This window comes from Temnothorax longispinosus, unplaced genomic scaffold, assembly GCF_030848805.1.
Source record: "Temnothorax longispinosus isolate EJ_2023e unplaced genomic scaffold, Tlon_JGU_v1 HiC_scaffold_32, whole genome shotgun sequence".
NCBI lineage: Eukaryota > Metazoa > Arthropoda > Insecta > Hymenoptera > Formicidae > Temnothorax > Temnothorax longispinosus.
In genome coordinates, this window is record NW_027270143.1 from 243,971 (window position 1) to 258,021 (window position 14,051).

Here is a 14,051-nt window from a genome sequence, read left to right on the forward strand (position 1 = left end):
GTGTGTGCTCTCCGCTTAAAGGTCTGTCCAGACAAACTTGCATAGGTGCATAACCATATGCATAAAGAAACAGATTGGTCTATTTCCTTATGCACATGCATATGGATATGACATGGACCAATCAATTCTCTTATGCTTATGTTTATGCGCTATGCAAGTTTGTCTGATTTGACCTTAAAGCGGGGAGCACACACTTATGCACAACGCATAATGCGTAAGCATAAAAAAATTGATTGGTCCATACACATGTGCATAAGAAAATAGACCAATCAGTTTTCTTATGGTTACGTATTATGCGTTAGGAAAAAGTCTGTGTTCCTCGTTTAACCCATTGCATTCGTAAATGGCTGTGTTCAGCAGACCAAGCCGCTCAGTAGCAGTTGAACGTGATTGGCTCTTACTTTTAGAACCAACCAATCAACGCAGTGTTGATGAGACGAACTCCACAGTTGTGTCTGCTGAACGCGGCTAATATAACCTGCGATCTTGACCATAAGCTGAGATTTAGTCTACTTTACTCATTGAAAATTTCTGGGTATATGTTTCTTATAAATTTAATTATTTGTGAATTTAAATCATGTAATGCTATCCTTTAACATAAAATAGCTACATTGTGTCAGTGAACGTTAAGGGTATACATTAAATGTTGTAAAATTTATTTCTGTAAAAATTGAACTTGTTGAACAAAGCGCATAAAAGAAAATGCTTCGCATTTCTGTGCTTGCTATTGAAAGGTTACGGATGTGAGATGTCATAAAATTTACAGATGCGGCAGTACGCAGAAATCGATGATGAATCGTGTCTTTCTGAAGCGAGATTTTATATTCAAATGTCTTCGCTATCAGAGTCTTGTGACGTTGTATCGAATTGTCAGGAAATAAAATTAGCAATATTTATTGCTAATATTTATCACCGAAATAATAGAAACAGTTAAGTTGAGGCGGCAGTGTGGTCTAATAGTGGTAGAGCGCCAGACTCATAATCTGAGGAACCAGGTTTGAGTCCACTAGAGCCATGGAAAGTTTTTTCCGAAAAACTGCGCTTTCCGTGCAAGATAGGCTTTTGTGCGGAGCAAACTGGGTTCCGTCTTTCGGAAAGAGACGTAAAACTGTTGGTCTAAAGGGTTAAATGAGAGGAGAAAGGGTAGTATTGGATGAGAATGGAATAAAAGGTTGGGAATGTCCCTACAAAACGCCTTGCAACCCTGAGGGAGGTCAATAAACGTATTTATCTTTTTCTTATCTTAGAAACAGTTAAGTTCATTTAACTGAAAGTTCATTTAACTGAAAGTTCATTTAACAAGAAACAGTTTATTTAGGTATTTACCTCAATATTATGCTTAGTTTTCAAAATACAGACCTGGACTTTAACTTTTCTTATCAGTCCTGAAAACTGTTACATAGTATACAATTGGCAGCTTCCGGGACATTATTATTTTTAATATGTCTAGCAATAAAGAATTAAGTCTGTTGCAATGTAATTTTCGATAATAATGTAAATATTAATAATAATAAAAATAATATTATAAATAATTCTACTGTTGTGTTGTAACAGTAAATTTCAAAAGTATTATTATGTGTCCTGGAAACCACTTGTTTATAGAGTCAAATAGCAATGAAAGGGCATAATTCAGGACATCGTTGTATTTTGACCATTGACAAATATTAAACGTTATATCTTAATCAGTATTACTAGTTTTTATTTTTTAAATGTATTTCCATTAATAGGAAGCAGTTTTGTACAATTGTAGTGTGACAAATAAAAAATAAAGAAACGGGAAGAAAAGAGGCTATAAGGGTCAAACGCGGTTCTTCTTGCGTAATGTCTCATTTATTCATCTTCTTGGATATAACTTCAAACGTTTCGGCTCAATTTCGAGCCATCCTCAGCGATAACAATGGTTAGCCCACGATCTCCAAACCAAATAGCAAGCTCGTCGACTCGTGTTATTTGTACCAAATGATCCTTATCTGTAAGATTTTGATGTATAAAATCAAAACTTAATTAACCCGAGACAGTGATTAACTTACCAAATGGCCAAAGAGAACGTGGGAATTAATAAATAATCGAAGTGACTTGTCGGTAACATCGACCTTTTGAAAACGACGGACGGAATAAAAACATTTAACGTAACGCAGTCAGAATTCGAATGTATACATAGATAGTTGTGTCGATGATAAAAGTATTATTGTGATAAAATTCAAAATACCAATGAGAGCACGAGAGCTCGACGCGTCATAACAATTGTACAGCCAATAAGGACATCAATCGTAGGCATGGTTTACAATTTATTTAAAATAGTTATGTATGCGTGATTTAGAAAATCGGTGTCATTTTGCAAATTAATACTATTTTCCTGTAGTTTTATGTGAATCATTTCAGAAATTAGTCTCCTGGATAAATATTTTTCTTTGTCTAGGATTTCCACATTCTCCCAGTCAAAATCGTGATCTAGATTCTGCCTGTGTTCAGTGACGACAGATTGTGTCGAGGTAATTCTATTAATGTGGCTCCGATGTTCAGAAATTCGAGTTTTTAATTGCCTTTTAGTTTGGCCTACGTATGACGCGTCACATTCTCTACAGGAAATTTTGTAAACCACATTTTTATTCGATTGAGCTGGGAGGACATCCTTTTGTACTTTAATAAATTTTTTAAGTTTGTTTAGGCTGAAGAAAGACAATCTGACATTAAGATCCCCGACAACTCTTGCAAAATCATCGGAGATTCCCTCAACGTATGGAACAGTAAACCATTTACGCCGTTCTTCCTCGCAAATGGTTAGAGATTCATCCTGTCTGCGAGTGCGTCTGTTAAGTAACGCTTTAATTCTCATGTTGATAGTATCAAAAATAAATGTCAAAGGATAGTCGTTCTTCAGGAGAGTATCAATTATAAACTTAACGTTCTTACAATGAAAAAATAAAGAGAAGGACCTGAAAACTACCCGCCCATGTATAATTAAATTGGCTAAAAAAAAAACAGGGCATATAAAAGAAAAAAACGGGTACTATCTGGTATATATTAATGTCCTGCATAATATACGATGATAAAATCAGGTTGTATACAAATGTCCTGATAACTGCCCCTGGACATACATATATATATATATATGGGGCATTCCACGCCAATTCGCAAGGGGTCAAACTTCGACCTTTTTATTTTTGATGGCCGCTCGTTTTTTAACAGGTCTTTACGAGTATTAGATTCCTGTTAAATCGTTTCTATAATAAATGTAGCGTTTCCGAAATAGAGCCTGCGCAAAATGAGGACTGCAAAATTTTCAATGAATTTTTTTGCCTATTAGACAACGTCTAAGAAAAAAATTCATTGAACATAAAATACGCTATTTAGATCATAGTTTAAAAAAAAATTATAATAATGATTTTAAACTAAAAAAGTAAAAAAACACAAAAATGTGTATATCTCAAAAACCCCATTTTCTATTTTTTTGAAATTACAGGGAATATTCTAGGAAGTATTAGAAAAATTTTAAGACTAGTTGGAAGTTGCGCAGAATTTTTGGGATTTTTTTATAAATTTTTTTGTGAGGCAGTAGTAATATTTGACTCACAAAAGTGTAGTTAAAAACGCGTTTCAGACAATTCTGAATCGATTTAGATATACCTTTTTACTAAAGCATGATAAAGATCTCGGCATAGCACACGACAATTGCGATGAATAGTGTGGAAAAGGCAAAAAAAAATAGATTTATGAGAAAGTTTAATTCAATAAGTACATTGGTTTAAGAACATATTATTTATAATTTTATTATTTTGTGCTCAGTATAATCATTCGAAAATGAGTAATCTTTAACAATTAATTTATAATTTTTGGTATGACTTGGTATGACGCAGTGGACACGTTGAGTCTGAGGTATTCTTTTTGTTTGATCGTACCGACCTGTCAAAAATTCGGCGGCAATTAAGTATTGGAACAAAAAAAATTATGAAATTGCCGCCGAATTTTTGACAGGTCGGTACGATCAAACAAAAAGAATACCTCAGACTCAACGTGTCCACGCGTCATACCAAGTCATACCAAAAATTATAAATTAATGTTAAAGATTACTCATTTTCGAATGATTATACTGAACACAAAATAATAAAATTATAAATAATATGTTCTTAAACAAATGTACTTATTGAATTAAACTTTCTCATAAATCTATTTTTTTTTGCCTTTTCCACACTATTCATTGCAATTGTCGTGTGCTATGCCGAGATCTTCATCATGCTTTAGTAAAAAAGTATATCTAAATCAATTCAGAATTGTCTGAAACGCGTTTTTAACTACACTTTTGTGAGTCAAATATTACTGCTGCCTCACAAAAAAATTTATAAAAAATTCCCAAAAATTCTGCGCAACTTCCAACTAGTCTTAAAATTTTTCTAATACTCCCTAGAATATTCCCTATAAATTTCAAAAAAATAGAAAATGGGGTTTTTTTATTCAAATTTTTGTGTTTTTTTACCTTATTAGTTTAAAATCATTATTATAAAAATTTAGGATAATTTTTTTTTTAAACTGATTTAAATAGCGTATTTTATGTTCAATGAATTTTTTTCTTAGACGTTGTTTAATAGGCGAAAAAATTCATTGAAAATTTTGCAGTCCTCATTTTGCGCAGGCTCTATTTCGGAAACGCTACATTTATTATAGAAACGATTTAACAGGGGTCTAATATTCGTAAAGACCTGTTAAAAAACGAGCGGCCATCAAAAATAAAAAGGTCGAAGTTTGACCTCTTGCGAATTGGCGTGGAATGCCCCATATATATATATGTAGGTCTAGAGGTATGTTCCGGGACTGTTTACGTTTTTTGAAATGTACAGTCCTGGAATATAACGCATATATATGTAATCAGATTCAAAAAATTGTCCCGAAACGTGCCGTAGGACATGAATTTTTTCCAGGACAGTCCTGGAAACTGCCAAATGTCCTGGAATATACCGATGTAAAAAAATAAAAGTCCCGGAACATACTTCCGGACCTACATATATATATATATATATCTGTTTCTATATAATCCATATTTGTAACTTTGTAATTAATACGATATTTACAATACGTGTGTACACGCAAAGCTTTTTCTTCAAATAAACAATCACAACAAGTTACTACCATTGCGCTGTTCATAAAGCCTGTAAACGCTAACGCTATTAATGCACTACCTCGGAAGGAAGAGCGTTGGTAGCGAGCAGTTATGACGTATAATACTACCAGTAATGACGTCACGACAGCGTTTGGTAGCGCTATCATAGAGCTACGCGAACAGCTAGTAGCGCTAGGTAGCGCTAATAAGGTAAATGCACCTATTTGCGTCCGTGCACCTATTTGCGTCCGAATCTGATTAAAAAATAATAAAATCAATTAATATCTACATTTATTGTTTCATGAAGAATATTTATTCCATTCTATAGACAATATTCTATAATTGCGTCTATTTTAAAATGTGTTTCATTGAAATTAAAAAAATATAACACGGTTTCAATTTTCATAGTGCGCGCCGTGAATGACCATCTGTGTATACGCGCCCTCTGAGGGCAAATTCTTAATAGATTGGACGGTGAAAGTGACTGTCATTTTTATCATTGTTGCGGATCCTGAGAAATAATCACGAAGTAAATCCAAGTGTTTTAAGCAGTCCAGCTCCACAAGCTACTCAAAACGTGTGATTTCATCACACGAAAGGTCAGTAAATTATTAATTTCACACAATAGTAGCAAAGCAGCGCAACAACATCCTAATGTACATGCGTGCGTCCGGTTGCTTCGAATACTCAAAGTAATTGAATCGTCAGTGTATTCATGCTAAAAATTGTCGTGAATGATGCGAAAAATATCACTTTTTCGATGTGCACTGTTTTTTTCTGCGGCACAACCTATAAAGTAACATAAGTTTTATCAGAATAATTCAAGTCCACCATAACCTCTGAAGAGCAGACGCAAATGGGGGCCCTACACATTCTGTTTCTATTTGCGACCGAAAACATCCAATACATATTCGTTTTACCCATGACCATGACGGACGCAAAATAGTGCAATCAAATCGTCCTACTAGTTTGCGGCCTGACGCAAAGGGGGCAATGCAATGGACGCAAATACGTTCGAAAACTAATCAGGCGGACGCAACGACGTACAATGATATCTTCGCGTAATTTTAGAATTTTCCGGTGCAATATGTAGCAATTTGTCAAAACAAAAGCTTTTTTCCATAAAGAAATGTATATTTTTCAATCAGAAATGATTTTTAATCAAATTGGAATAGATTATATTCGTATATTGGTCTTCTATTCTGCTATAACCCTTACACGGACGCAAATAGGTGCCCTAAGAGCACAGTTGACGGAAAGTCGACGGTAAGTCGACTTTTATAAGTCGACTTCTAGTCGGCTTCTAAAAATGGCAGGAAAGTCGACTAAAAGACGACTTCTAAATAGGCGACTTCTAAAAATAGCGGAAAGTCGACTTCTAGTCGACTTCTAAAAATGGCGGAATGTCGACTAAAAATCGACTTCTAAATAGTCGACTTATAAAAGTCAATTTTCCGTCGACTTTTATAAGTCGACTTCTAGTCGACTTCTAGTCGACTTCTAAAAATGGCGGAAAGTCGACTAAAAGTCGACTTCTAAATAGTCGACCATAAAAAGACGGAAAACAGTCAAGCGGCGCGTCATGCATCATCAATATGGCGGCGAATCTCGAGGAGGCTGGAGGAGAAAATTAAAGTTTACGCGAGTGCAAGGAACACAGTAAACAAAAGGTTCTCTTTAAGTGCTCTTTAAGATTACTTTTGAAAGATAAAAGATGTCTTTCAAAATATCCAAAAGAGGACTTTAAGTGTAACTAAAAGATGTCCAATGTCCATCTCAAAAGTGGTCTTTCAGATATCCTAATGAGCACTTTTGATTTTTGAAACCTCTTTCGAAAGTTATCTAAAAGTCAACATTAAGAGAACTAAAAGAGACCTCTAGGTTGTCCTTCATATAGGTTAGGTTGTGACCGGAACAACGATTGATGTTATGGAAATTGAATTATAGCCACTTACTACTTGGGCTGAATTATACGGTCGCCACTGTATTTTAAGGCTCAAATACAGAAACCTCTCGCTGTTGCTATGTCCCTTCCTTCCTTCCAGCTCAATGGCCGCCGTCTTCTACGCCGCGGACGTGTTCAAGGCCGTCGGCCACGCCCTGTTTTTGCGTCGCGTAATATACGGATTCTCGGATAGGAATAATTATCGGGATCGAGATATAATCACTCTCGTTTTAATATAAACAAATAACAATTTATTATTTCTTCACTTCTACAACCATCTCCCTGAACCGGGCTTAATCGTCCGTTCGCGGGTGTATCTATCTAAGCGTCGACTTACACGAATGGATCGTTATCCCGTATCGCGTATCAAGTCGTTACGAATCACGCTAATTACGCTAGCGGTCAACGGGATAAGCCACGTCGGCTTCGAATTGTTGCGCGATCACCGTAACGTGTTACCGCTTCGAAGTTTCACGACGAACTGTCCTGGAGGAACGGGTCGAGTCTCCCCACTTTGAGGCAACGCATGCGCCGGAATGCCTATTGAGGCGCGAAGTCCTCCTATTGGTTAGTCGTACCTACGGGTGTAACGCGGTACGACTCCTTCGACACTCTGAGTGTAACCGGCGCGTAAAGTCGGTTTTCATGCACTCGACATCTACACCCTCGGGAGGAACTCTCCTCCTAAAGTGCAACGTCGCGAATGGCTATCGCCGTAACGTGAACCGATTCGCGTCGCTGCACCGCGACGATTCGCACGAGCGAATCAAGAGTCACTCGAACGGTATCGAGTGACTCGGAAGAAGTCACACGGACGAATCCTATGGAAGCCAGGTAAGTACGAACGGTCGTTAGATCCGTTATTAATTATATTTTTCTTCTACAGGTACCCGGGTTCATCGAAGGAATCGTCCCAACGTAATGGAATGCATCGGCGATGCTCAAGCTTGCACCTCTTGGTGTAAATACGGTAAGTATATAAAGTAAATATCGCGTCGACTTAATTCTATCGCGCGTCCACAAGAATAAAGCTAATCAAACTTAAAATCGACAGGGAATATCAAAATAATAATGAAATCATGCAAATAAAGTTAATTCGGCTCTAAGCCTTATAAAAGTGTAGAGAAAACACTAAAGTGTAGAAAAGTGTAAGTAAAATATATGAAAATAATACAAAGTGTAAAAAGTAATACGTTTTGGCCTGGAATAGCTCCATTTTGGCCGTTCTCTCTCTGGTTCGCTGTAATTAATAATATTATGATAAAATATAAAGGTTTTACCCTAAAGTGTAGTAAAGTGTAGCAAAAGTGTAATATAAGAGTGGAGCTTGCGCTGGCTCGTTCCGCAGACCTATGATTAAGTCATTTGTACGGAAAGTGTAGCAAAGTGTAATGAAAGTGTAACACCCTTATCGTCCGTCTGTCTCGTAAACGTGTATGTCTGTTGTCTAAGTACAAAAAGTGTAATTAAGTGTAACGTCTCGAGTGTAGGTACATCAATTCCCTTCGGGATCCTCCGGATTGTTCAAAATCACGATGTAAAGTGTAAAAAGGATAAATAGCGTGCATACTAAGTTCGGATCAGGGAAATTGAGTATCATTGGTAGAAATATAACTACCCTAAGAGCAAAAAGTCGACTTCAAGTCGACTTCCCGTCATGACGGAAAGTCGACTTTCCGCCAACTTTTAAAGTCGATAAAATAAACCACCGCCGCGTACGTCTGGAGGTCGGTTGTGTATCTTGAAATAAGGTGAAAATGACAAAAGTTAACAAATTTTATTAGATTCTGATAAATAAAATCGTAGATACGCTAATGAATTTTCTCACTTTTGTAATTTTTACCTCATTATTTCAAAATACACAATCGACCCTTTGCTGGAAGGCTAAAACTGATGCATTTCGATTTTTTTTCATATATAAAATAATTTAATTATCTAAAAAACTGTATAATTACAATCCTAATGTTTTATTCTTAATTACAAAGGCGGCCACTGTGTGCCGTCATATCTGTGCCACTTCTGCGTGCGCGGATTCCGGCAGCCACTTCTTGTAAGCTGACAACAGAACTAAAATTATAAATATATAATATCCACAGACTTTTATACTAGACCATTAACATCTATGGACGCACTGCCGAAAAGCTGATGCGAGTGCGAGGTGCAAATGTTAGTGAAGGGTGCGGCCATATTGAATTAACATTAAGTCACTATCGGGTGTTCAGTTGCTCATGATGTGCGTTTATCTGCATTCGTTATTACAGTACATAACGAAGCAGGCGAATGTTTTTGTGTTAAATATTGGTACATGTTATCAATAAGTTTGTAAGTCATGCCTTCAACGTGTAGCTACTTGAATGCCGAAATCGAACCACTACTCCTGTAGTATTAAACCCTTTCTTTTGGACATTCTGTATATGCCAGACTATTGTATAGAAATCTTGTATAAAACTACTTGTATAGAATCTGTAGTATAGCATATCTTGACTAAAATCAATATGGCGGCAAGCATCACGGCCGAGATGCCTGTCAGCGGTCTATTATTGTATAGAAGTCTACTCGATGATAATATCTAAATATTGTTTTATAAATTAAAATCTCACATTTTTCATCCAAACCCCAGATTTCTAGCAGTTTGTATTTGGACACGACTCCCTGCGACTGCAACGTTTGTACTATTGCTTGAGTGCGTGGTATCAACCTGAAAAAATCGTATTGAATTGATGTAATCTATTCGATGAATCAACGTGAAATCGAAAGGAGATAGAATAACGATTTACCTGGCCCATGACTTGGTGATGCTCCCAGGTGTCGTCAGCAACGACGGAACAAATCGTTTCAGCTTAGGGTACACTTGACCCTCCAAGAAGAAATACGCGAACCACTTTACACCGTCCACAGATGCTCTATATCCATCGATGGTAGTCCCCATCCGGCCTTTCCAAATGTACCAGATACGCGGCAAATGATCTTCCCGGTTCCTTGATTATATCTATAAATGAGAATAATATTCGATCATAATGAAGATTAATATCTTTATAAATAAATAGGAAAAACATTATAAAGCAACAATTGTGATAAAAATACCTTGGCGGTGGATCAACCAATGATTCACTAAGATGGCATAGCGTGGAAGCGAATTTCGGCAATCATTCGGGTTCTATCGCCGTGACACCTCGCATATACATCTTATTCGTTTCGTACACCTCTTTATAAACCACCTATTCCGGACTGATTTTCCGTAGAACGCACGAAGAATGCATGAACACAGGTTCCTCCATTTCTGATGGTGTTCTGAAAGATGGTTCAGAATAGAGAGGTCGCATTCAATAGGTCTTAATTATCGATGATAATTAATAACACACCATACCTAACCTCTAAAGCATATTTCCACTTGGCCTTATCCTGATCCTCTTTTAGATCCGCCATACCTGCAAGAACTATCTGGCGCAGCAATTTCGCTTCCATGTCGGTTGGGTAACGGCATTCTGTAACAATTCTTGTTGTAGACAATGTAGACAACCGTCTCAAACATATTGCAACATACATACAGTCAAATTCCAGTATTCTGATCTAATCGAGGAAGTCAACGGGAAGACAATGATGACGACGACGACGACGTTTCGTGGCGGTGGTTGATAGCGCGGCGCTTTTCGACGTCTTATTGTGTCCTGTCTCGCGGCATGTATTCCTTGCACTCGCGTAAACATTAATTTTCTCCTCCAGCCTCCTCGAGATTCGCCGCCATATTGATGACGCGCCGCTTGACTGCTTTCCGTCTTTTTATAGTCGACTATTTAGAAGTCGACTTTTAGTCGACTTTCCGCCATTTTTAGAAGTCGACTAGAAGTCGACTTATAAAAATCGACGGAAAATTGACTTTTATAAGTCGACTATTTAGAAGTCGATTTTTAGTCGACATTCCGCCATTTTTAGAAGTCGACTAGAAGTCGACTTATAAGTCAACTTTCCGTTGACTTTTATAAGTCGACTATTTATGGAGGATTCACATTGAGTCCGGCGTCCGACGTACGACGTCCGATATCCAATAGGAGAGCTCGATTTCTAGAGAGTGTATCACGTGACATTTTCATCGTACGATGCTGCTCGTCGTACGAAATGTTTGTCAAGTTTTTCGTACGACGTACAACAGATTCACAGACAAGCAGAAAAAAAGAAGGAATAAGAAGGATTAATAAAGAGGAGAAAGAAGGATTAATAAGAAGAATATTTTTTAAGAAGAATTTTGATTGTATAATGGATGACAATACGGTAATTAATAAAGCTTATCATAAAATATATTTAAATGTATTCTAGGTTATGTACGTTTTTTCATTTTTTTTTATATTTATATTATTTAATAAATTAGTGTATATAACATTTAATTTATCACATTTTAGTACAAGCTTTGCGGAGATTGTGGCTTATATATAATCGAAGATGACCATGTGTGTGAATTGCTGGATGCAAACTCTGATGAAGATTCAAAATTGCTGGATGCAAACTCTGATGAAGATTCAAATTTGACATCACCAACTGAAGAAACTCATCTATTTAACGAAGTCCAGAATATAGAAGAATTAATTAATGAAGTCTTTAAGCGGGCACCATTGTGGGACAGTACTATACCGTATGAAAAACGAGGTCCAACTGTGACTAAATTCTTATGGTCAGAGATTGATAAAATATTAAGTAAGTTGTTCAATTTTTGCAGAAAAGAAGAAAAATATTTTTTTTTCTAATTAATAGACAAAGGAAAGAGAAATTTACAGTCCAAGCTTGGATCTTAAGTAGCTTAATAATATTATTTCTATATTATATGCATATTTTCCAACTTATTAGTTTAGTAAATACTCGTATAATATAGAAACATTATTAAGCTACCTAAGATCCAAGCTTGGACCGTAAATGGCTCTTTCCTGTGTCTGTTGATTGTATATTTTAACGGTTTTTATATATATTAATTAGAAATTTTTATATTTTTAGAATTGCTATATATAGATGTTGTCTTTTTTCTTTTTTAAGATTTACATCCAGGTACTGCAAATACTAAGTGGCGTAATTTACGAGATACTTACGTCAGGAAATTAAACGAACAAAAGAAGTATATTCCAAGTGGAAGCGGTGCTGAAGCTAAGGCTAAACCAGTATCATGGCCATATTTTGAATTGCTAGGATTTTTGAGACCAACAGTAACGCGTAGAAAGTTCGTAAATAATATTATTATATGATAGTCTTTAAGTAAGATGTTTAAATTAATTAATTTTCAGGACATTCAGTAACATACAGCTACCTGCATCTTGCAGTACTAATAGTGATAAACATTATATTGAGCAACAAAATGTTGATTATTCTAATCAACGTAGATCGATAACATCAGATTATTCATCAACACAACAAAAGAGAAATCCGTCTATAAAAAGAGAAAAATCTGAAATATTAAAAAATATACAGATACCGAATAGCAGCTGCAAGAATATAGATAGGACAAATGTTCAAATGTCAGGTATGAATGTTTTAACTTATAAAATCTATGAATATTGTATTCCTAATATTTTCTATACATATATTGCAATTACTTATGTATTTATGTGTGCATGTATGTATATATCTGCAAGCAGGAAAGAAACGACGTATAGATACGAACAAAGAGAATGATGACTTATTATTACTTCAGCAATCTGTTATGTCAGAAATAAGAGCGACAGATAAGTCTATAAACGTTACAAAATCTGATCCAGTGATAACTTTTTGTAATTATTTAACAACACAGCTTCGTACATTATCACAGGATGACTTTTCAAAATGTCAAAGAAAAATATTATCATTTGTATTTGAACTTCAAGATAAGTGAGAAATATTCGTATATTTAATTATCAAAAATGGAAAAACCAAAGATGAGACTATATGAGTTTATTGTTTATGAGTATTGTTTATGTTCACACAAGGTTAGGAAGCGCTATTTTTTTATAATTTTATAATCACAATAAGTTTAAAAGAGGCAAACGTACAATTATATTACGTACAGTATACAATGTGGTTAATCTTATGTAACTATGTTCAAATGAACATAGCAAAACTGTACTAAGTTTATGTTTACTCACTTTTTTCATTAAGGCTTAGTTTCACAAGTGTCGGTTAACTTTTAATCTTAGATTAACTCATTCTTCGTCTCTTTTTAAGGGAGATGTTAGGAGACGAAAAATGAGTTAATCTAAGGTTAAAAGTTAACCGACACTTGTGAAACTAAGCTCAAAACATACAAAACCCATTTTAAGTTAAAGTTTATATAACTGAGTTCTTTATTTTAAAAGCTTCTGATTCATTGCAAAAATGTTGAATTACGACATTAAAAGCAAGAAATTATATTAAGTTTTTGCTGTATAATTTGCGTTTAAAGAAAACCAAAAGTTTTGTTAAAAATTCATACATAAATTTTATATTATATAAATTTCGTTTATATTATTATAAATTTTATATAATAAAATTTATTACATAACAAATGTTACATTAAGATATATAATTATGTAAGAAAAGGATTTAAAGATTTATAATAAATATTATTCAGAGAAAAAACATTTATATTTATTTCCTGTATGTGTACATTTTATTTTTATACAACTTATACTAAAAAGATATAATATTTTGTAATTGCTATGATTCTTAAAATATAACATTAAATTGCTTTATGTAGATGCATTTAACACATATGCATCTTGCCAAGGTACAGAGCCTACTTCTACAAAATATTGAGCAAATATATCTCTAATCTGTGCTGCTAATCGCGAATGTGTATTACTTCCCATTGAACGAATATTTTCAAAAGCAGTTGCATTTTCTTGTACAAAATTTTGACACGTATTAATACTATTTGCATAATATGGCGTTGATAATAAAAAATTATGAAGCCAGACAGTTGCTTTAACTATGCTTTCAATTGTTTTTAGTGATGCATTAATAGGTTTCCTATAAATCCTCCATTTACTAGCCATAATACCAAACGCATTTTATAGT

The 14,051-nt window shown here is 35.0% G+C and overlaps 2 protein-coding genes across 8 annotated transcripts; one reads left to right on the top strand and one right to left on the bottom strand.

The window, feature by feature from the left end:
* Positions 1 to 8,944: 8,944 nt before the first annotated feature.
* On the bottom strand, positions 8,945 to 10,800 carry LOC139824299 (probable ATP-dependent RNA helicase DHX37). Of its 7 annotated transcripts, none has more exons than XM_071796825.1 (6): positions 10,589 to 10,800; positions 10,413 to 10,525; positions 10,125 to 10,331; positions 9,818 to 10,029; positions 9,641 to 9,738; positions 8,945 to 9,462 (listed from the first exon to the last, which is right to left on the bottom strand). In XM_071796825.1, exons 4-6 carry the CDS (start codon positions 9,967 to 9,969, stop codon positions 9,368 to 9,370), a joined length of 345 nt encoding a protein of 114 aa, XP_071652926.1. In that variant the 5' UTR covers positions 9,970 to 10,029; positions 10,125 to 10,331; positions 10,413 to 10,525; positions 10,589 to 10,800; the 3' UTR covers positions 8,945 to 9,367. The 7 variants fall into 7 exon arrangements, with proteins under 7 accessions (XP_071652926.1, XP_071652924.1, XP_071652925.1 ...); XM_071796823.1 differs by having other exon boundaries at positions 10,408 to 10,525; XM_071796824.1 differs by having other exon boundaries at positions 10,403 to 10,525.
* Positions 10,801 to 11,127: 327 nt separating this feature from the next.
* LOC139824298 (uncharacterized) lies at positions 11,128 to 13,588 on the top strand. The gene is made up of 5 exons (XM_071796821.1): positions 11,128 to 11,309; positions 11,438 to 11,729; positions 12,063 to 12,243; positions 12,308 to 12,543; positions 12,659 to 13,588. The coding sequence occupies exons 1-5, from the start codon at positions 11,157 to 11,159 to the stop codon at positions 12,889 to 12,891; spliced, it is 1,095 nt and encodes a 364-aa protein (XP_071652922.1). The 5' UTR covers positions 11,128 to 11,156; the 3' UTR covers positions 12,892 to 13,588.
* Positions 13,589 to 14,051: the final 463 nt, after the last annotated feature.

Bases quoted from the DNA above. Each gene is read 5' to 3' on its own strand.
- LOC139824299 (XM_071796825.1), bottom strand. From the start codon at position 9,969: ATGGGGACTACCATCGATGGATATAGAGCATCTGTGGACGGTGTAAAG. The intron at 9,739-9,817 runs GTAAATCGTTAT...CGATTTTTTCAG, and splicing joins ATCACCAAGTCATGGGCCAG to GTTGATACCACGCACTCAAG. The intron at 9,463-9,640 runs GTGAGATTTTAA...TCTATACAATAG, and splicing joins CTGGGGTTTGGATGAAAAAT to TCTGGCATATACAGAATGTC.
- LOC139824298 (XM_071796821.1), top strand. From the start codon at position 11,157: ATGTTTGTCAAGTTTTTCGTACGACGTACAACAGATTCACAGACAAGC. The intron at 11,310-11,437 runs GTAATTAATAAA...ATCACATTTTAG, and splicing joins GTATAATGGATGACAATACG to TACAAGCTTTGCGGAGATTG. The intron at 12,244-12,307 runs GTTCGTAAATAA...ATTAATTTTCAG, and splicing joins CCAACAGTAACGCGTAGAAA to GACATTCAGTAACATACAGC.